Genomic DNA, 17,531 nt, shown 5'->3' on the forward strand with positions numbered 1-17,531 from the left:
AATCTGAATTCAGGAACCCATCGCGCTATGCGATGAGCACAGGAACAAGACCATCGCGCTACGCGATGGAGTATTATGACCCACCAACACGTGGCAGACGCTAGGGCTGAATCATCATGCTACGCGTCATTCCCTGACATCGCGCTACGCGATGGATCCCAATTTCAGCTATAAATAGAGGGTTGATCGGCACTTCCCATCTCACACTCCAATCACACTTTCTCACACACACTTAGCCTCGGTTTGCGTGTCGGCCTCGTGGAACGTGCCAAGATCCGAATATGACGGTTTAAGGCTTTAGAACGCGATATAGAGTAGAAGTGTCGCTCGATCAGTCATAGGCATTTAACTCCAAATACCCGTGCGAGGTAGGGTGGGTATCTTATTAAGTTATTATTTTATTATTAATGGCTTAGACCATAGTCGGGGTATAGCCCGAACCTTGATTACAGATAAGTATAATATAACTTTTCATAAGCAAGGGTTATAGTTAATTATTGTTTCTTCATGATTAAGAAAAATAATCATTTACAAGAAAGGGGTATAGTTAAAATAATATTTCTTTATGATTAAGAAATATTCATTCACAACGGTTATAGTTAAAGTGATGTTTCTTCTTAAAGAAGAAACTTGGTATAAATGTTTCTTCCTGAAGAAGAAACCTAGCACAAAACTAATAAATAAACAAAGGATGTTTTATACAAACAAATGATTTGTCAAGGTTAAAGCTATACAAAACAGACTACGGGGTCTGAAGCTAGATCATTGATCTGGATATTTATATAAATGTTTATTCTCGTACTATAGGTCCGAGATAGCAATCAAACAATCCATTAGAAATCAGAAACAGGGATCAATAATAGAAAATGATTTACAGACAGGGGTTAGTAACCGAAACTGATCATAAACAGGAATCAGTGTCAGAAACTGATTACACTCATAAAAGGTGAATATACCCTAAACCTTTACAACTCTTTTAGAGTTTGAACTGTTTGCATGAGATTTACGAATCCTTAAACTTTGTGTCACAATAATAAGAAACAGGCATACTCAAATTAAGAGTATACATGTGTCTGGATCCATTCATACATGGTGACTCGGAGTTCCCCAAGGCCATGCATATCATCAAACATGCCTTTGGAAGTCTACAAGACTATTCACAGAAATGATATTGTGTATATGATTAATTGTACATGTACTTAGGGTAATTTTATCGCAATTGAGTTGGGTGCCTAATGAGTGTTGTCACAAGGTATTATTGTTGTTTTCACAATGGTATTACATCAGAGTCAGCATCATTCACCGGCTGTGTGCTGACGTATTTTTCCCCCATATTTCAGAGAAACTTCAAAGAATAGAACTGACAGACAAGATAGATTAGAAGATTGAAGACATACTCATTATAGGTGATCTGATGGCTCAGATATTTTATTCAAAATATTATAAAGAATTATATTTTCAAAAGACAGGTATTTGATTTATCAAACGGGTATTCAAATCCCGAATTTTCAATGTAATAATATTATTAAAGGCTTCCGCTCACATTTTGTCAAACTTGATTTATGATATTAAATGGGTATTTGAACCCATTATTTTATATTTTAAAAACTTCCGCTAAAACAAACCCGCAACTCTGATATATTTTCAAAACAGATACCAACTAACGGGTGTCGCACCCAGGCCTTAAGTCAGGGTGTGACAGTATATGCTTATTTTGTCTAGAGATTGCCCTTGGCTCTTGTTTATTATCATTGAATAACAAGGTCTTATCAAGGATTGGGCTCGGTTTTATCTCAAATGGTAATTCTTTATCTTTATGGGTTAATGCCATCCAAAAACAGAAAAGGAAGAGAAAATACATACCTGAAAACAAAGAAAATCTTCTTCTACTACAACCATCAACAGCCAGAACGCGTGATAACAACTTATCCTTAAAAGTAAGGTTAAGTGGTCAAAAATTTTGAAAAGTTTATACATAGAGTAAAACGCTTGCTACAAAATTCTTAGAAACTACATAAATGGTTAGCGCGACACGTTAAACAAAACTTAAATGATAAGTTCATAAAACATCTACACTTAAAAACTTTATATAAATGTTAAAAAGTTTGTACAATATGGTTGCCACCATGGCACCATCTTTTCCTCTCATTCTCTATCCTCAACGCAAGAAAGTGAAAACATTAAAACATAGTATCCACATACCAACACCATGGTGAAGTGGTGCATTCATACATTTTTTTAACCACTAATAATGATTTAGGACCTATAAAGCCTTAAATGACCGTTAACACATATTTGAGCCAAAACAAAGTGACACAAAAAATGAAATCCTTTTTATATGCTTTGACCTGTTTAGAGAAACGTTAACAGAAACGCTGATCTGAAAAAAAATATATATTCATTCATGGTTTGAAAAGTCCATGACTATATGGCCTCATAGGTTGATGAGTTTTATTTAAGGTTACCACAGTTAACCTTCATAAATTTTGTTCCAGGTCTGCAGGGAGTAAGCATCGTAGTTACGCAAAGATTTTTGGTAAGCCTATCTTTGAAACCAACTATTTATGAAAACACATATTTAAACCATGCTAACAAAATAATTTAAACATTTTTTATATTTAGTTGTACAGGCGGCGCATGATAAGCGCAGGGAGACTAGTGTTAATGGAGCTGTTTTTATGAAGATGGAACCACCGAGTCCTTCATCATCTAGTGATTTCCAAGAAATTGATGTTAATTGTAGTGATCCTAACATCAGTCATAAGGTAAGGAAAGAGTCTACATTGATGTAGTTTTTATAGGTTTATGTCAGTGCATTTTAGTAATATCAATTTTGTTGGTTTTAGGATGAAGATTAGCATTCTGTCACACTCGCATATATAATTTTTCTATGCTTTTGTGATGTTTGCCAAATTATATTTGTGTGCTTGGTGTAATAGTTTCCTACACTATTTGTTTATCTTGTCTTATTCAAGCAACCTAGCTTCAACACCTAAAGTTTAAACATGATAATAATCAGTTTCAATTCAAAAGAATAGCTAACATGATCTCATCTATATAGTAAAATGTGTTTAAAAAAGTTAGTTTTATTGAACACACTTATATAACTAATGGGACTTTGGAAGCATTCGAAAATGAATCACCCTTTTCTGAGTTGCATATTCCAAGAAAGCATATAATCAATAATGAAAAAAAAACAAAGAAAGATAGAATTATATTGTCAAAACCCGATAGAAAACCAGAAAAACCGGCCAGTTTTGGGTAATCGGGTATGAGTTAGAGATTACCTAAATTCGACTCAAACCCGAGCAATTGTCATTCGTATATAAGACAAAACAATTAACCGAACACCTGATAGGCAACAGATAACCAATGAACATGTACAATGACAACAGGCATTTCATCACACCTGGTATGCAATAACAAAAAAACAAAAACCACAACCCTACAAACAACTACAGAAATAGTTCAGAGGCAAAAACAAAGGTCAACAACAACATGCATTTGGTCAACAACAAACTACAATAAAGGTACTCGGAAGAAAAATTGAGCAAATTGAAGTTACCGTTAGGTTTTCATCTGCTCCGATGAAGGCACAATTAGTTTTGCGTGTCGTCAAGCGGAGGTGAGAAAATGTTGTGGTGGCATCCGTCTACACCGGCGACCTGGTTGTTTGATGACAACCCTTCAGCTGAGTATAAAATTAAAGAAGTTACAAAAGAGGACACGTGCAAGGTCAAGATGCACGTGTATCACAACAAAGAGGGTACAACACCATAAGTAAGAAGAACAAATTTTGAAGCAACAATCCTCTCACTTTTGTTATTATATAAATTATTCCAAGTGACATTTGAAATGTGTTTTAAGACCTTTTTATAATTTATCAATGACAGACTGTATAAAAGGCTTATCATTTTCCCAAGAAGCTTTAATTCTAACAAGTAAGAAGGGATCAATAACAATAATGATGAAATCAAGGCATCGATATGTTTTTTATTACTTCAAAAAGAGAATGAATCTCCATATAAATACAAAGAAGAATCCCAACATGAAAGGAAACGTAATCCTGTACTAAAACAATTAAAAGGATAAAATAGGAATAGATATAGGAGATAATTTTAATTCCAATACTCCCCCTCAAGTTGGAATGTGGAGGTTGACCACACCCAACTTGCCAAGAAGGTGTTTTTATTGAGGAGCTCCTAGTCCTTTTGTGAAAAGGTCTGCTATTTGCATCTTGGAGGAAATACTACAAGCACGAATTTCTTGGCTTTCAACTCTTTCACGAACAAAATAACAGTCCATTTCAACGTGTTTTGTTCTTTCATGGAACACCGGATTTGTAGCAATTTGACGAGCTTCTTGATTATCACAAAACAAAGGTGTTGGCCCATCTAAAGGAACATCTAACTCCTTAAGAAGCCAACACATCCACAATACTTCGCTAACTGTGGATGCCATGGACCGGTATTCAGCTTCAGCAGACGAACGAGAAACAACAGACTGTTTTTTCGTTTTCCAAGATATGGGTGCGCCTCCTAAGAGAAGCACATATCCAGTACGTGACCATCGCGTAAACGGACATCCAAGCCTGTCTGAATCACAATAGGCTTTGAGGTCATAACCCCATCACAAGGAAGCAATATTCTTTGTTCCGGGGTAGCCTTAAGATATCGAAGAACCCGATGAGCCGCATCTAGATGACTTTGTCTTGGATTGCCAACAAATTGACTCAAAATATTGACAGCGTAAGTAATATCAGGACGAGTAACTTGTAAATAAAGCATTCGACCAACTATTCGACGATATTGATTGCTATCAACTGTTGGTTCAGATTGACCTTTATCAACCTTAACATTTGGTTCAATGGGAAATGAACTAGGCCGACAACCTAGTAGCAATGTTGTAAAACTCCCGAGTAGGCGGCCGAGTACTCCCCGATTACTCCCCGCCTAGATCGAGTACTCCCCGCCTCGGACGAGTACTCCTTAGGTATTTTCCGAGTAATCCCCGACTACTCCCGAGTACTCGCAACTCCCCAGTCGACCGCCTAGGATCGCCTAACGAATTTTACAACATTGCCTAGTAGCCCGCAATCTTCAAGGATGTCAAGAGTATACTTTCGCTGACTTAGAACTAAGCCCTTGAAGGTACGAACTACTTCAATTCCAAGAAAATACTTCAGACTTCCCATATCCTTGATGCTGAATCTGTGGTTTAATTCTTCTTTCACACTCTGAATCCTTTTGTGATTGTTTCCAACCATGATAACATCGCCAACATAGATAAGAGCAGCTACAAAACTATCACCTTGTTTATGAATGAACAGAGAGTAATCCGCCTTGCATTGCTTAAAACCGAGTTCAATAAGAGAGGCTGTGAACTTTTGGTACCAATTCCGTGAAGCTTGCTTAAGTCCATAAATAGACTTCTTTAACTTGCAAACTCTGGTATCCTTTTCTTTAGACAATCCCTGTGGTATTTTCATGTAAACATCTTCATGCAAATCCCCATGAAGAAAAACATTATTTACGTCAAGTTGGCGAATATGCCAATTTTTCTTTGTTGCAACGGCAAGGAGCGTTCGAACAGTAACCAACTTAGCCACTAGGGAAAATGTATCGTGATAGTCGATTCCTTCTTGTTGTGTGAAACCCTTGGCGACTAAACGAGCCTTATAGCGTTCGACCTCTCCATTTGGCTTATATTTTATCTTGTAAACCCATTTAGAGTCTATGGCACATTTTCCTTCTAGCAGTCTCTCGAGTGTCCATGTCCCGTTTTGTTCTAGGGCACGGATTTCCTTTTGCATAGCTACTTTCCATTTATCATCCTGCATGGCTTGATTAAAGTTCTTTGGCTCATTGTTGGACTCAATGGCCGCTAAGAAAATTTTGTGAGAACTAGAAAAATTTTTGTAAGAGACAAAATTAGAGATAGGATGTACCGTAAAGGGGCTTTGACTGGAGGCGGGATGATCAGGATCTATGGATGGGGGGAGGTCGACCTGAAAATCCCTCAAATGAGCTGGTTGAGTTCTGAGTCGTTTAGCCCTTCTATGTTCGGTACCAATATACTCATTTTCTATTATGTTGTTATGGCTATTCAGCCCACTTGTAGCATCGGCCTGATCAAAAGAAACTTGTGGTCTACTATGTGGATCTTGAGTGGTCCCACTACATTCTGACCTGAACTCCATGTCAGGGCAATTTATTTCAACATTAGATGGGTCATTTTGAGATGGATCACACAATTGCTCAATGGATTCAGCAAATGTATCCAGTGGTGGGCTGCTTTGTGAGGAAACCTCACCTTCATTGGGCTCACTAGGTTGGGCTGTGTCATAGGTTTCATTTGACATATAATCAGTTTCGAAAGGACTTCATGCTGACAATCATAAGATGATCTTCATAAAATTTAGTGTCCCTAGTCACAATAATTTTTTTATTTTCAAGATCATAAATTTTATAGCCTTTCGTTCCCGGAGGGTAGGCTAAGAAAACCCCCGGTCTCCCCCTCATTTCAAACTTATCTCCACCAGTGTTCGTGTTTCGATAATAAACAAGACTGCCAAAAACCCTCAAGAAATAATAATCAGGTTTTCGGTTGTGAATTATTTCAAAGGGGGTTTTATTTCCGATTACCGTTGAGGGTAACCGGTTGATAATATGTATAGCCGTCAAAACACACTCTCCCCAAAACTGTTTTGGGAGTTTGGCCTCAAATCTTAGAGCCCGGGCCATTTCAAGAAGGTGTCGATGTTTTCTTTCTACAACACCGTTCTGTTCAGGCGTATGTGGACATGTGGTTTCAAGCAAAATTCCGTTTTCTTTGTAAAAAAACATCATCTCGTTTGATGTGAATTCCCCACCATTATCGCATTTGATCCTCTTAATATCTTTGCAAATTGTGTTTTCACCATTTTGTGGAAATCTCTTAAATGCCCACCAGCTTGATGTTTATATTTTAAGAGAAATAACCATACCGCCCTACTATGATCATCCACAATAGTCAAAAAATATCGTGCCCCGGTAAATGAAGGTGTACGATATCTACCCCAAATATCACAATGTAATAAATCAAACAGTCAATACTTTTATTAATACTATCTGAAAAGGAGGATTTTGTGTATTTGGCTTTAGAACAAGAAATCACATAACTTATTGAAATTAGCATTTTTAAGAAAACTAATCTCTTTGAGTTTCTCAGCGGAAGCATGACCCAACCTCTTATGCCAAGTATTACTAGATACCACCATAGCTTTTCTTTCATCTTTGAGTTTCTCAGCTGAAGCATGACCCAACCTCTTATGCCAAGTATTACTAGATACCACCATAGCTTTTCTTTCATCTTTGAGTTTCTCAGCGGAAGCATGACCCAACCTCTTGGACCCTTCTCATAGTTACCCGCACCAATCAAGCTCCTCGAATTCAGTTTCTGCATTACACAAAAATCAGGAAAGAATGAGAAAACACACTTTAAGTCGTTAGCCAAACGTCCAACAGATAAAAGATTGCAACTAAAGTTGGGAACATAAAGTATGTCCTACCCCCTTTCAAGGTGCAATCACCCCTTCCCTTAACAGGGACTTTGGTCCCGTTAGCAACGGTAACTGGGACTTCGAGGTTACTTTCAGTTTTATTATCAAGGAGGTTGGGGTCGTAAGTGATGTGCTCGGTGGCTCCCGAGTCCATCACCCAGTCATCTTCCCCTTCCTCTTTACCTGCAAAGTTGGCCATACGTGGCGTTTCGTCCTTTTGAGCACTTTTGTTTCCACCAAAGGTGTCTAAGAATTGTTGGTATTGTTCCTTTGTAAGACCAGGAATGGGGCTTGATTCGGCTTCAACGTAAGCTACTTTCATTTCCATCACGTTTATTTTTGTTACCGGGCCACCATTCGGGGTATCCTATTCGTTTAAAGCACCCCTCCCTGTTGTGTCCATCTTTACCGCAAAAGGTACAATGATCCACCACGTCACTTCGTTTATTTTCTTTGACAACAAATTTGTCACGTTTCATTGTTTCTTTATTGTTGTTCTCTTGGCTACTGCTGCTGTTTGTTTCTCGCCGGTTATGAAAAGAAGCCTTGAAGGCAGTGGTCTGTGTTGCTAGTCTTTTATCAAGGGTGATGGCTCGCTGCTTTTCATCGTCCGACACAAGACGGTAAGCATTTGTTAACGATGGAAGCGGGCTAGTGGCTAGGATTTGAGTTCTAATAACATTAAACTCATTATACAAGCCCATAAGAAATTGATAAAGTCTTTCTTTATCCTTCGCGTCAGTCGTTCTTTTCCCAACATTACAGCTGCATCCATCACAGATGCACCGCGCAGTGGGCATGACAGACTCAATCTCCTCCCAAAGGCTACGGCGAGGTTCCAGACTGTTGGGTGGTCGTTAAGGCATGCTTCAATTCATATGCCCTGGGAGCACTCTCCTTCCCGAATCTTTCGAGAAGATCAGACCAAATTTCGAAGGCAGTTCCGACAAACTTGACACTGCTTCTGATTTCTTTTTCCATAGCCGTTGTGAGCCACCCCTTTATCATGGCGTCACAACGCGTCCAAGGCATGTATTCAGATGAAGATTTTTCGGGTTTCTTGAGAGTTCCATCGATGAATCCCACCTTGTTTTTGGCAAACAAGAAGTTCATCATCTCCTGTGACCAATCCGTATAGTTGTGATCATTGAGGATATCATTGACGTGGAGTTGTTTGGGATAATCGGATGGATGGATATAGAGTGGTGAATTGAGATCTGGATTTTCGTTCTTGTTACTGTTTTCGGGCTTGTCTCCAGCCATGGCGTCGCTGAGGATTAATTAGGGTTGTGAAGGTTAAGAGGTTTAGAGCGTGAATGAGAACCGCTCTGATACCATAATGAAATCAAGGCGTCGATCTGTTTTTTATTACTTCAAAAAGAGAATGAATCTCCATATAAATACAAAGAATAATCCCAATATGAAAGGAAACGTAATCCTGTACTAAAACAATTAAAAGGATAAAATAGGAATAGATATAGGAGATAATTTTAATTCCAATAAATAATTACCCATTTCAAATAATGCTAATCCTTGCGCTCTAGATTTTTAGCACCTTTCTTATAGTTGTAGGCAATCTCGTAAGTGTATCCCATCAATTTGGCTACCATGTCTGCTGAAGAGGTGTAGTAACTTTCTGCTATTTCTAGTTTCCACCCGACCTTCACGACTTGACATTTGACATCATATATAGTTCCACAACTGAAATCAGATGTCTTGAAATAGCATGTTCACAAATTACAGGAGCAAGTAAGTAGATCGGTTATTGCTATTGTATTTATATTATATGAATGATATTGTTTGGCACATGATCAAGAATGTATGAGTACGTAAATATGTTACAAAATGAAGCAAATTGATTTATTATATATTTTTTTTTATATTTATTTATTGTAATTTCTGCCTTCTTTGCATGGAACTAGTTGATTTTTTAATCGCTACTATCTTATAATTGCTGGTGACTTTAGACAACCATTCACTATTTATTTATTACTTTGTGAATGTCTGATTTTTATTACTTACAATCTTACATAATTTTTATCTACTTTTTTTTATTCACTTACATTGTTAAATTATTATTTACTAGTTTAAATGATTATATAACTTGTTAAAGATAATGCTTTGACATTCGTCAATTTCGGGTTTTGTTTGTATTTGTTTTTGTATTTGTTTATTATGTAAACCGACCCGATTTGTAAACCGAAGCTTATGTTATAATCAAAATGATCGATTTATGTTACAATATTGTTTCACACTTGTTGGGTCTTGAAAACATCCTACCTGTATTTTTATTTTTATTTATTTATTTATTTATATATTTATTTTTTTTTTGTTGTTTTGTGTTTTTGTCTTGATCCATTTTGTATAAAAACTCTTGTGTCTCACACCCATATTTGACCACCAACATTACCCCATATATACACCACATTTCCTCTTCATTTTCCCTTGCTACAACTCAAAAAAAAAAAAAACTCTCTCAAACATCAAATATTAAAGGTTATCTTCTTAAGTGTTCTTGAAGGTTTTAGTCTTTCATCTTAATTAGTTTATGTAGCCTTATTAATACTTGTTTATGGTTGTGCAACATATATATAATACACACCCCTTGTTTACCTTTGGTAGTTACTTCTCCGATTCCGGTCGGTGAGGTTTCAGACCTCATAAGGCAAGGCTTCATGGAGGACTTCGTGTCCTTGATATATATACATCTATATAATTTGTTCATACATATTAATCTTGCTTATTTTAGTTTGTTGGTCATGTTTACAAGTTCCATGGTTATGGGTTTTTAAGAGTCTATGCTTCGGTTTAACCGTAAATAGCTCTAAACCGTAAACCGAACTTTGTTACTAGTTTTGTTAAATAATTGTTTAAACATACTTATTGTTAGATCTAAGTTTCTAAAATCATTTTTACAAATTCTATGGTTATGGGTTTGTAGAATCTTACCTCGGTCTTAACCCGAAACACAATCCGAACCGAAAACCGAACTTTTGTTTAAAGACTTTATTGTTAACTTTTGGTTGTAAAACTTAAAGTATTTTTTTTATTTGTACATTATTATACAAGTTCTTTAGTGTTTGGACATGTGGAAACCAAACCGATTCTTACTCGCTTAAGACACACACGTGTGTTTTTTTTAGCCATCAAGACTTGTATATTTCTTTAAAAATAGTTACAAATTGATTTTTAAATATTTTCTTAAGTACTTGGAAATGTTGGATCCAGCTTGATCTCATAACAAAGTTTGGACCGACAAAACCGAACACTTGCTTAACGTGCGTTGTTAGTTCTAAAACAATGAAACTACATACTTGGTTAAATCTTATTAAATTTTATTGAGTTATCTCATAACATTCAATATTTTGGAAAGTTGACTTTGGGTTTGACCAATTATCAAGACCCGAACCGACAACCTGAACACTCGATAAAAAAAACCGTTTTAGTATCTTTATTCCAAAGGGATTTGCATTCTTGCATTTTACCCACCTTATTACTTAACATAGGTTGAGTAAGTATTAATGTTAGATACTTTAACCCGATTTCGAGCAAACTTACATTTTTAAAGGGTTATTATTATAAATTCTTAAATAGTTACATTTTAAACCTTGAACTTTAATTATTTACATTTCTCAACATTTATTTTGTTTAAAGACCTTCAAGACAACCTTTCTAAATTCAAGACTTCTTTTCTTTTTAGGCATTGTGCGTTAAACTCGTCGTTCCGACAAATCTCCAAATTATCATCTTGCAAGTTTACTATTTGAAAGTGAGTACTTCATACTCCATTTTCCATCTTTTATTTTGGGGGTGACATTTCATACTTATTCAACAAAATGCTTTATATTTGAATTTTAAACCACAAACGTAGTTGTATACTTTACCTAAATAATTGCTCGATTTGGTGTTCTATGCTTATATGCCTATGTGTTTATCGCTTTTGGTTGGTGGAACTATAAAATCCTAGACTATTTGGCATCCCCTTATAGCAAAGTGTCTTTTAACGTAATGCAATTAACGATAACTATAAAATCCTAGACTATTTGGCATCCCCTTATAGCTAGGTGTCGCTAATGTGTTTAGCGATATCTATTTATCCAAATTACCACTTTTATTTATCGTTTCGTATGCAAGTTTTGTGCCTATCTTTATTATATACTAATATGATTAAACTTATGAATTGCTCACCAACCTTTGTATTGACAAACTTTATTTTATGAAATGTTGCAGGTTTGCATCTTGGTTGATTTATGATTGTGAAAAAAACGACATCAAAGACCTTAGGATATTAGTAAAAAATGAACAATATCAAATTTGCCATATTTTGTGATATCTTGTTTATGGTTATTTTATGGATAATTGTTATGTGACATTTTCGATGTTGTGAAATGAAATGAGTTTATTAAATACTGTCACTTTAATTAGTGTCACGTGCTTATGGACAATCGTTACACCTCGGCATGTTCCGCCGCCTTTGGTCGGGGTGTGACAAATGCTTTGTGGAGCTGGAAAAGCTGTTGATGAATGGACCATGCATCATGTGTATGTGTAGAGATGAGCTTGGTGCGGTACTCGTATTTGTATCTGTGTCTATACCTAATTGTATCCGTATTGAAAATCAATAAAAATATGCACCAATACTCGTACCAAAATTTTCGGTATGGTACAGATACAGGTATGGGTGCGGTACGCATTTTTGTACCACTTTGCTTTTTTATTCCTAAATTTTCAACAATCTTGAAATCGGTAGCAATACGAGTAACAAACAACCTGAATTAGCCCGAGTACCAGTACTCGTGCAGGTACGTGGCAGGTACCAAATTAATACAAGTATCAAATTGGTCACCGATTTAATGATAAGATACTATTGAAGAACTCTAATTATCAGGTCGCCAACTTTAAGTGATTTGTTTGTTTGTTCGAGTCTTTGATGTTATATTATTTAATATTGAAGAAGCGTTAGGTACTTGTTCAATAATAATAGGATTGGAGAATTTATTTTATATATTAAATATGAAGAATCCCAATTAAACCCCTATGGGGCGTTCGTTTTCACAGAATAAAATGGAATTGAAATTAGAATTTGCATAAGATTTGGAATTGGAAGAAATTGGATTTGGAAAATAAACATTCCAATAGGAATTGGAATTGGAATTGGAATGAACTGAAATCTAATTCCATTCTTGATGTGTTTGTTTGACAAATGAATTGTAATCTATCACCACAAATGAATTGAAATCGATTTTTTTTTACGAGGATAACGGCGGAAACATTTTAGTTCTTTTTTAGATCTTTTGTTTTTTATTTATATTTTGCGTTATGATTTTTCTGTTATTTTTTAAGGGTACTCTGTTAAGATCAAAAACCCCTAAAAAAATTCAAAAATAATAATAATAAATTCATAACTCAAAATATAAATTAAAAACAAAAAAAAGTAAAAAAAATTAAAATGTTTTATTTGTTAAGATTCCAATGAATTCACTTGAAATCCCCCACATTTTGGAAGGATTTGGAATCCCGTTATTTAAAGGAATTTGAAGGAATTGAATTCCAATTCCAGTTATTTGACAACCAAACACTCCAAAATGGAATTAAGATTTCAATTCCAATGAAACGAACACGCCATGTCATTGAATTTTAATTCCAATTCCTTTGAATTCCCACGAATTCTGTGAAACGAATGCGCCCTACGTGTTCCAATCAGGTACAAAATATCAAACGTACTCGTACCATACCCGCATCTGTAGTCGATTGCACCTATACCGAAATTCGACAAAAACGAGTACCGATACCCGTACCTAATAGACTAAATCGGTACAGATACGGGTATGCGTACGTATACGAGTACGGGTATTTGGGACAAAATACTCATCCCTAAATTCATGTGTGTTGAGAATTAACTATTTATAAGATTATTTGTTTCAACATTTGTTTTTCCAAAGTGAATATTTTGTTGGCTTTTATATAACTTGTGGTGATTTTGTAACGTTTTATTGAGATGAAGATGATGGTGGTGGGTGGTGGGGGTGGGGGTGGTTGATGGGTGGCGTTACAATCAAAGCCATGTGCATTTTTCTTTTTGTCCCGGTGCATTGTGGATCATCATAATGTTGTTCAGGCCAAGGCTGTTTGATTGTTTATGTTGTCCGCACGGCAAGATATACACACTATTTTTATCAGCTTTAAATGAATATGAATATATGATGATACACAATGATGTTTGGTTCATAGGTTTTATTTAAAGAAACGTCATGTGCTCAAAGAATATAGTATTAAAGAAATAAAATCAAAGTCCATTAGTCCATCATATGTAAATATTTGGTTTGCGTATTTGGTAAATAAATTAGTATATTACAGCAGTCACATATTTTAAATTTGGTAAATAAATTATATGAATTGGTGACTGGGATACGAAATTCTGAATTCTATAAAAGCTGATTTCAGTTTTATTTTCAACACTAATAAAAATTTTATTTTTATAATTTCTTAGTAAACTTGTGATTTCTAATTTCTCTTAATTAGGCTTGTAAATGAACTTGTTTGTGTTTATTAATGCTATGTTATATTTGTATGCGTTCGTTTATGTTTGGTTAGTTATGCCAATTTGTGTTCATTTATGTTTTTGAACTGTTCATTTATATTTAAACTTTACGAACATGATATGCTCGTTTTCTTAATAAACAAACCAAAAAAAATGTGTTTTGACTTTGTGTTATGTTCACTTAAAGTCAAATAAACAAGCACCAACATGCTGTTCGATTTATTTACTGACTATTTTTTTTTTCTTCAAACAGCTAAAATATTTTTCACAAGAAAATATATTCCATCTTTTGTACCAATATAATAATATAAAAAAGTCAAAATTACCATAGATATATTATCCCCCAGGCCAGGTGTGATGGAGAGAAAATGAAAAACCCTAGAAAATTGGCAGAGCAATTGACAACAATCCCCAAATTACACACTCTAATAACTGGTTTATAGTATCGGCAATCGTCTTTCTGCATACACTATCCTTCTTCAATTGCCTGCATTGATTAATCCAACCAACACATTTATACAAGGTTAGATGCACCTTATTCATTTGACATATCCTTATTATTGACCATTTCTAAACATCTTAACTTGTGGGTTGAGTTTAATTGTTGAAATTGCTACCAAAAGTGGCAGCATTAGGGCTGTAATTTGGGGATTCTTTGATTTTATTGAACATTGTATTATGTTGTTGTGAGAAAATGGATAAATGGATGGTTGCAATCGCTGCCGGTGCGGGCCATATCGCCCAGCATTTCAAAAAGTTTCAGCAGACCAGTGACCGGATAACGTCGGAGTCATCTGTTAATGGTTTTAGTGAGAAACCGGACTCCCCGAAGCAGTCGTCTGACAACAAATGGCCCTTCCGCGTATCAAACAGAAGAAGTTTTAAAAATGAGGATTCTGAAGTTAAAGACGAGGATTATGATTTTGATGGCGAAAAGGAGAGTTATGAGGGCAGTAATGGAATTTTGGAGAATGTTGAACCGTTGACTCCTAGAAGTAGAATGTCGTTTAGAAGTAGGAGAACAATTAGGCGAGGAATTAAACCTCTAAGCTCGTTAGAAAGTTGTGTTATGGCTCATGTTGAAATGAAGGAATATATGCCAAGTCCAGTTGCTTCACCGTCTACACAGACGGTGAGGCAGTTTTTGGTGACTGATGGCAATAATGTAATTAGCAGGTCAAGTGTGGAATCTTTTACTGGTCAGCGTCCTCCTGTTGATAAGAAACTTCAAAACAGTTCTGTAGATGCGACACTACTTGTTTGCCTCGGGATTTCCTTTGGGATGTTGTACTCTTTCATGGAAAATAAACGTGAGGTTGAAAGACTGAATCGGTTATTGAAGCAAAAAGAGAGTCTTGTTCAAGATCTTGAAGAGGAGATTGAGATGAAAGATTCATTAGTCATGCGAGAGCTTACAGTTGATGATGATAATAAATCTCGGAGGACAGATGATTCTGTCAATGACGTGTCACCTCATTCGGTTTCTCATGAACATAATAATAACAAAGATTCGGTTTTTGTGAAGACAGAAGATGATTCATTTAGTAAAATTGAAACCGAGCTTGAAGCTGAACTTGAGATGCTTGAACTTAATATGACTTCTTCCACCTTAGAAAGAAAGATTTCCAACCTTGTTGAGGTAACCGGTTTACATACCTAATTTACACATTTATCTTACTTTTTTTGGAGGGAAACTTCACCCAATAATAACCAACCTTCTCAAGTGTTCCACTAAAATCACTCAAAAAGTGTTTTGTGTTTCTCTTAAGTAACTCAACTTTCATCAAGTGTTCCAATCCTATGTAAATTTTTTTAATATGTTCAAATTATATAAAATTGAGGCAAATGAAACATGTATGAATCTTGTTACTAATAAGTGATAATATTTTTTTAATTAACTTGACGTTGGAGGTAATATTTAAGTGTTCTAATCCTATGTACTCTTTCTATAGTTTTTTTTCTTTTTCTTTTTTTTTAATGCAGTGAGACAAATAAAACATAAATGAATCTTGTTTCTAATAAGGGATAATGTTTTCCCAATTAACTTGAACTAGGAGGTAATAGCCAAGGAAAAAATTTTCACGAAATAATAAATAATGTTGTATTTAAGTCAAGTTGGTAAAAGCAATCAGTAAACCGTTTTCAAGGTTCATAATATTTCATTACCTAACTTAATTTTTAAAAAAGTTTAAACATTTATAAAATAAAATAAAAAATACATAGGATTGAAACACCTAATGAAACTTGAATAACTTTAGTAAAACACTTAGGAAACTTGGTTACTAATATGTAACATAAATATTTGGGTCAATTTGTGATTTATTAATTTACATGACCCGTTTACAGCTTGACCCGGACTTTGAGCCAGGTGTAGCCGAGGGTGAGTTGTGTGCCGACATGCTCGATGACACTGCAACTCATTCTCCAAACTATGCAGTTTCACCACGAGAATTAAGCTTAAGGTTACACGAGGTTCTTCAATCCCAACTTGAAGAACGAGTCAGAGAATTGGAAGCAGAAATTGAAGCCCGAAATCAAAAATCTTGGAAAGACTTCTCAAGCAGTGATGCGGGAGATGAAAACCGTGTGGATGAGCCGGTTGTTTTGAATCTATCTGGTGAAGCCTTGGATGCTTATAATGAGGCGTGTGATGAGTTTGCAAAGTTTGACGAATTGGTTGATGACGATGATGGAACGCCGCTAGGTGGTGGTGGCACGGGTGGTGATGTGGTGGATTTTGATGAAGATGAGATGGAGAAGCTGTTGATAAAACATATAGTGGAGAAAGCAAGACAAGGGTCTCCTGCAGTTTTGAATGCACAGAGGGCTTTGTTTTTTGAGTGAAGTTTGGAAATTGAAAGAATTTATAATTTTGTTTCTGAACAATATATATAGGTTGATGATAGATTGATAGTTATTGTTTTTGACATGAATCACAGCTAATAAGTATTATGTACTTTTGTTTTCAAGCTGCAATTTGTAGCATAGGTTCTAAGTGGCTTTCTTATGCAGGTTTTGGGCTATGGTTCAAGTCAAAAGTAATCACAAGATTCACAAATGCATCCTTTACCTGTTATTAATGAGTAATTTTGGTAATTTTATTGTAAGTATTAGTTGGTTTATTTTTCAACGGCTCGATGCCATCTAAATTGTGACTAAAAGAGAACTTTTTGGAATAAAGGTTTCAATGGTTCCTGTTTTGTATTTGTTTTGGGTTATTATTGTTTCTAGTTTATAGGTGAAAGTTAAAAAATTGTTTCTGGTTTATTAGCAAACTGATGAAATTGCAGTAGCAGCTTGGACTAGCAACCTGATGTAAATAAAGTACCAATTCACCATAAGTTTTCACTTGCCACACCACTACATTAACCATTTGATCTCTTAAGCCTTTGAGCTAGCTTATAAACCTTGCATTTTTCATTTTTTTCATTTCCTGAAGTTTTACCACTA

The 17,531-nt window shown here is 35.4% G+C and overlaps 2 protein-coding genes across 2 annotated transcripts; one reads left to right on the forward strand and one right to left on the reverse strand.

The window, feature by feature from the left end:
- Positions 1-8,365: 8,365 nt before the first annotated feature.
- LOC143619532 (uncharacterized) lies at positions 8,366-8,803 on the reverse strand. The gene has a single exon (XM_077091434.1). It carries the CDS (start codon positions 8,801-8,803, stop codon positions 8,366-8,368), a length of 438 nt encoding a protein of 145 aa, XP_076947549.1.
- A 5,970-nt stretch (positions 8,804-14,773) lies between these two features.
- Positions 14,774-17,085, forward strand: LOC143619618 (uncharacterized). The gene is made up of 2 exons (XM_077091507.1): positions 14,774-15,720; positions 16,428-17,085. Exons 1-2 carry the CDS (start codon positions 14,776-14,778, stop codon positions 16,923-16,925), a joined length of 1,443 nt encoding a protein of 480 aa, XP_076947622.1. The 5' UTR covers positions 14,774-14,775; the 3' UTR covers positions 16,926-17,085.
- Positions 17,086-17,531: the final 446 nt, after the last annotated feature.

The sequence above is a fragment of the Bidens hawaiensis genome, unplaced genomic scaffold (assembly GCF_021521415.1).
Source record: "Bidens hawaiensis isolate Kalapana, Puna unplaced genomic scaffold, B.hawaiensis_p1.1 tig00002477_1, whole genome shotgun sequence".
In the NCBI taxonomy this organism is placed as follows: Eukaryota; Viridiplantae; Streptophyta; class Magnoliopsida; order Asterales; family Asteraceae; genus Bidens; species Bidens hawaiensis.